Genomic DNA, 4,576 nt, shown 5'->3' on the forward strand with positions numbered 1-4,576 from the left:
GGTGGCGCACTTTGTTATTCCAGGCTCGAGTTTGAACCGGAAGTTAGACTCGCGCGAGCGCGTCCAACATGGCGACTCCCATGCATAGACTGATCGCTCGAAGACAAGCGTGAGTTATTTTTCACAGTATTCGAGTTTGGAGTGGAGTTTTACATAACATTTCGATTCTATTCATTGTGTTAATTTTTTTATATGAAATTTCAGGTCGGCTTTACCAGCAAAACGCTATCGGTTGTGTTTATCTTCTCGTACTGGCGGATTACTGTTTGTCTTGTTGTTATTCCCACAGGGAGGCAAACAAACAACATGTTCGCTGTCAGAAGTGTCTGGAATACGGACACTGGTCCTACGAGTGCACTGGGAAAAGAAAGTACCTCTATAGACCTTCCAGGACAGTAGAGTTAAAAAAGAAACTCAAAGACAAGGAGAACAATCCTTCAGAGGATCTGAGGTAAAAACACCACACAAGAGCAGAAACAATCAATATACGAGTCGCTGATCTATTAGCCAAGACCATTCGATAATAAATCGCTTATATAGTGCCAATATTTCAAGTTAAGTAATCTGATGTAGTTCTAATAGTGTCGTTTTTGTTACGTCTTAAATGCGTTCTTTATTGCGACATCTAGAGGCGAAAGATCAGAATGCAGACTATGATAGTAACTTCCGTTTAAATCCAATGTCTACTCTTTAAACACTTTCAAAAAGCATGGTACAATGAAGTGACATTATTTTACTCGCCCTTCAGCATCCATCGATCATTAAAAGGAAGCTTAAAAGTGTAAAACATGCACTGTTTTTGGAAATTAGTTGCAAACTAGTATTGGATTTGTTTCAGAATGAATATGATGCAAGGGATTGTGTTCTCAGAAAGCCTCGGTCCCATTTAAACTGTGTTCTCTTGACACTTTTTAGACCTGGAGTAATACCACGCAGTGAGAGAAGAACTAAGAAAAAAAGGTGAGTCCCTGACTTTTTGGGCACGTTTATTTCTCTATAAACATGTTATGATTAATGCATGATTGATGCATAATATGCACTTTTATAAAGTGAAATTCCAGAGTTTTATATCTATATAATTACTCTGAGGGGGAACCAGTAAACTAATGCTTTTGCTGCATGCCAGGTCTAGTGTGAATTTAATTGAATCGCTCTTGTAGGGTTTTAAAAGTGTTGTGAACAACTATAGAAAATTATAGTATATTAGTTTACTTATGATCATCACAATAAATGTGTCAGATTATTTGATCATACTATATTAAACTTTTTTAATTTGTGTTTCTTTTTAAATGATTTCAAAGTGTGAGCCCTAGGGGTGTGTGTGTGTGTGTGTGTATACACATACACAAGTATAACTACAAAAATATATAATTTGAGCTAATGATCGCAAAGTTGTAGAAAATTTCCAGCAACTTAAAAAAAAAATCCTTTCCAACAATTCTTGAATATTTCCAAAATTTAATGTCAGTTTTGATTTTCCACCTTTTTGCAACCCTGGCTAGAGTTGGGTTACATACACACACACACACACACACATATATATATATATATATATATATATATATATATATATATATATATTATTTTAATTTTTTTAGATTAAAAATGGAAATGTGAGATGTTTTTGTTCACACTGCCGACTTAACTGATCTGTGCCACATGTGAGGAACAAACTCCGCTCGTGGTGTAAAGTAGCGCTTCTAGCACGTGCTGTTTTCTTTCAGGTCCTCCTCCAGTTCCAGCAGCAGCAGTAGTGATTCGTCCAGCTCTTCCAATGACTCTTCCTCGGACAGCAGCGGTTCCTCGAGCTCCTCGTCCTCGTCTGAAGACAGTAGCAGTGACAGCGACGACAGCTCCAGTCCTTCCTCCTCCTCCTCGTCTTCCTCCACTTCTGAGTCCGATTCTGATTCTTCCAGCAGTTCTGATCAAGGCCCTCCCAAGAAGAGGAAAAAGAAGAAATGAGGGTCCAGTTAATACAGAACTCGTGTCATAATAATGAGAGTAGAGTGGGGAGTCGTGTATGTTAAGAAATTAAGAAATATATATGTATATTGTCATCTTTTTTTGCATAATGTGAAAATCAAACACATCCACTGTTACATTTTGTTATTTACAACTTTTTCTTCTTTGTCTAGTGGTGTCTGAAGCGGTTTGTTTTCTTCTGTCATGTTTTTTTTTTTTTAAGAAAGACCATTAAGTAGGAATTGTGGTACACTTGGAGTCTGAGGTGTATTAACATAGTTTTCATTTTAAAATGGTCTTAAGAAATAAACTGAATTCTTACAGAAAGAATTGTACCTTTTGTAAATATTAAATAATATCTTGAAAATGCAGAACGTCTCATAAAAAGTTTAATTTTACACATTCCTTAATAAAAATGATCTGAACCCACAGCACTGCAGATTTAATAGTTAGACATAGCTTGATAAAAATAGTTTTACAAATATTTAGTCCACTACACGAATGTGATGGCAATTGTTTTTATTAAAATTAGGACTGTCAAATATATGCATATACACATATGTGAATATAAATAAACATCTAAATATTTTTTTATTTATATAAACAAATATACACAGTACACACTTATTTCGGATGTAATTAATCGCGATTTATACTTTTGATGGCCTTCAAATAAAATAAAAACACATTAAGAATATGCATCATGTTTATACTAATTTCGTTATTACATTATTATTATTATTTGGATTAAAAAAAAGTAATTAAAAATAAACGGCTTTAGATAAAAAATAGATATTTAATGGTTTTAGACACATAGTAGAAACTGAAATTGTAAAAAATAATAATAAGTGCTCACTCGAGTGTGTTGTCTAGGTAGTGTACACTCGAGCATGTCGTCTAGGTAATGCACACTCGAGCAGAGATGTATAAAGTACTAGAGACGCAGACTTGAGTAAAAGTACAAGCGCTTTATCAAAAAAGTGACTTGAGTAGAAGTAGAAGTGCTCTTTAAGCACCACACTTAAGTAGAAGTACTAAAGTATTGCAAGTAGTCTATTTAAAAATTTACTACTCAAGTACTGAAAGTAAAAGTACAAGTACTGTGTTATGTAGCTATTAAAGAAAGTAGTCAAAAGTTTGAACATATTGTTTTTATTATTTCAAATGATTAACCTAAAGGACAATCACAATTCCTTTGACTGTAACTTCTTGTAAACAAAAAACGGTTACTAGGGTTAGTTCGCTCAATTTGCAAAATTATGTCATTGATAACTTACCCTCATGTTGTTTCAAACCCGTAAGACCTCCGTTCATTTTTGGAATACGGTTTAAGATATTTTAGATTTAGTCCGAGAGCTCTCAGTCCCTCCATTGAAGCTGTGTGAAGTTATACTGTCCATGTCCAGAAAGGTAAGAAAAACATCATCAAAGTAATGTGACATCAAAGGGTCAGTTAGAATTTGGAGCATTTAAAATACATTTTGGTCCAAAAATAGCAAAAACTAGACTTTATTCAGCATTGTCTTCTCTTCCGTGTCTGTTGTAAGACAATTAAAAACAAAGCAGTTTGTGATATCCGTTTCGCCAACGAATCATTCGATGTAACCGGATCTTTTTGAAACAGTTCACCAAATCGAACTGAATCGTTTTAAATGGTTCGCGTCTCCAATACGCATTAATCCACAGATGAATTAAGATGTTAACTTGTTTAATGTGTCTGACACTCCCTCTGAGTTCAAACAAACCAATATCCCGGAGTAATTCATTTACTCAAACAGTATGTCGTCTAGTTAGTGCACACTCTAGTATGTTGTCTAGGTAGTGCACACTCTGGTATGTCGTCTAGGTAGTGTACACTTGAGTATGTCGTCTAGGCTGCGTACACTTGAGTATGTTGTCTAGGTAATGCACACTTGAGTATGTCGTCTAGGTAGTGCACACTCGAGTATGTTATCTAGGTAGTACACACTCGAGTATGTTGTCTAGGTAGTGCACACTGGTTTGTCGTCTAGGTAGTGCATACTCGAGTATGTCGTTTAGGTAGTGCACAGTCGAGTATGTCGTCTAGGTAATGCTCACTCAAGTATGTCGTCTAGTTAGTGTACACTCGAGTATGTCGTCTAGTTAGTGCACACTCTAGTATGTTGTCTAGGTAGTGCACACTCTGGTATGTCGTCTAGGTAGTGCACACTCGAGTATGTCGTCTAGGTAGTGCACACTCGAGATCCAGATCAGAGGGTCACTGCAGTCACCCAGATCCAGTAGGTATCCAGACCAGATGGTGGATCAGCACCTGTCGCCTCTGGCTTGCTTACCTGGGGTCACTTTATCTACAGCGATATCGTTGACTTGATTGCAAATAAATGCACAGACACTATTTTAACTGAACAGAGGTGACATTACTGAATTCAATGATGAACTGCCTTTAACTGTCATTTTGCATTATCGACACACTGTTTTCCTAATGAATATTGTTCAGTTGCTTTGACGCAATGTATTTTGTTTAAAGGGCTATATAAATAAAGGTGACTTGACTTGACTCGACACTCGAGTATGTTGTCTAGGTAGTGCACAATTTGGAGTTGAGATGCAGCCTTTCTCTGAGAGCACGCTC

General features: G+C 36.2%; 1 protein-coding gene across 1 annotated transcript; it reads left to right on the plus strand.

The window, feature by feature from the left end:
• On the plus strand, nt 1-2,336 carry LOC127985448 (zinc finger CCHC domain-containing protein 10). Its single transcript, XM_052587450.1, has 4 exons — nt 1-109; nt 290-451; nt 916-960; nt 1,725-2,336. Exons 1-4 carry the CDS (start codon nt 69-71, stop codon nt 1,960-1,962), a joined length of 486 nt encoding a protein of 161 aa, XP_052443410.1. The 5' UTR covers nt 1-68; the 3' UTR covers nt 1,963-2,336.
• Nucleotides 2,337-4,576: the final 2,240 nt, after the last annotated feature.

Source organism: Carassius gibelio, chromosome B21, assembly GCF_023724105.1.
Source record: "Carassius gibelio isolate Cgi1373 ecotype wild population from Czech Republic chromosome B21, carGib1.2-hapl.c, whole genome shotgun sequence".
Taxonomy (NCBI): domain Eukaryota; kingdom Metazoa; phylum Chordata; class Actinopteri; order Cypriniformes; family Cyprinidae; genus Carassius; species Carassius gibelio.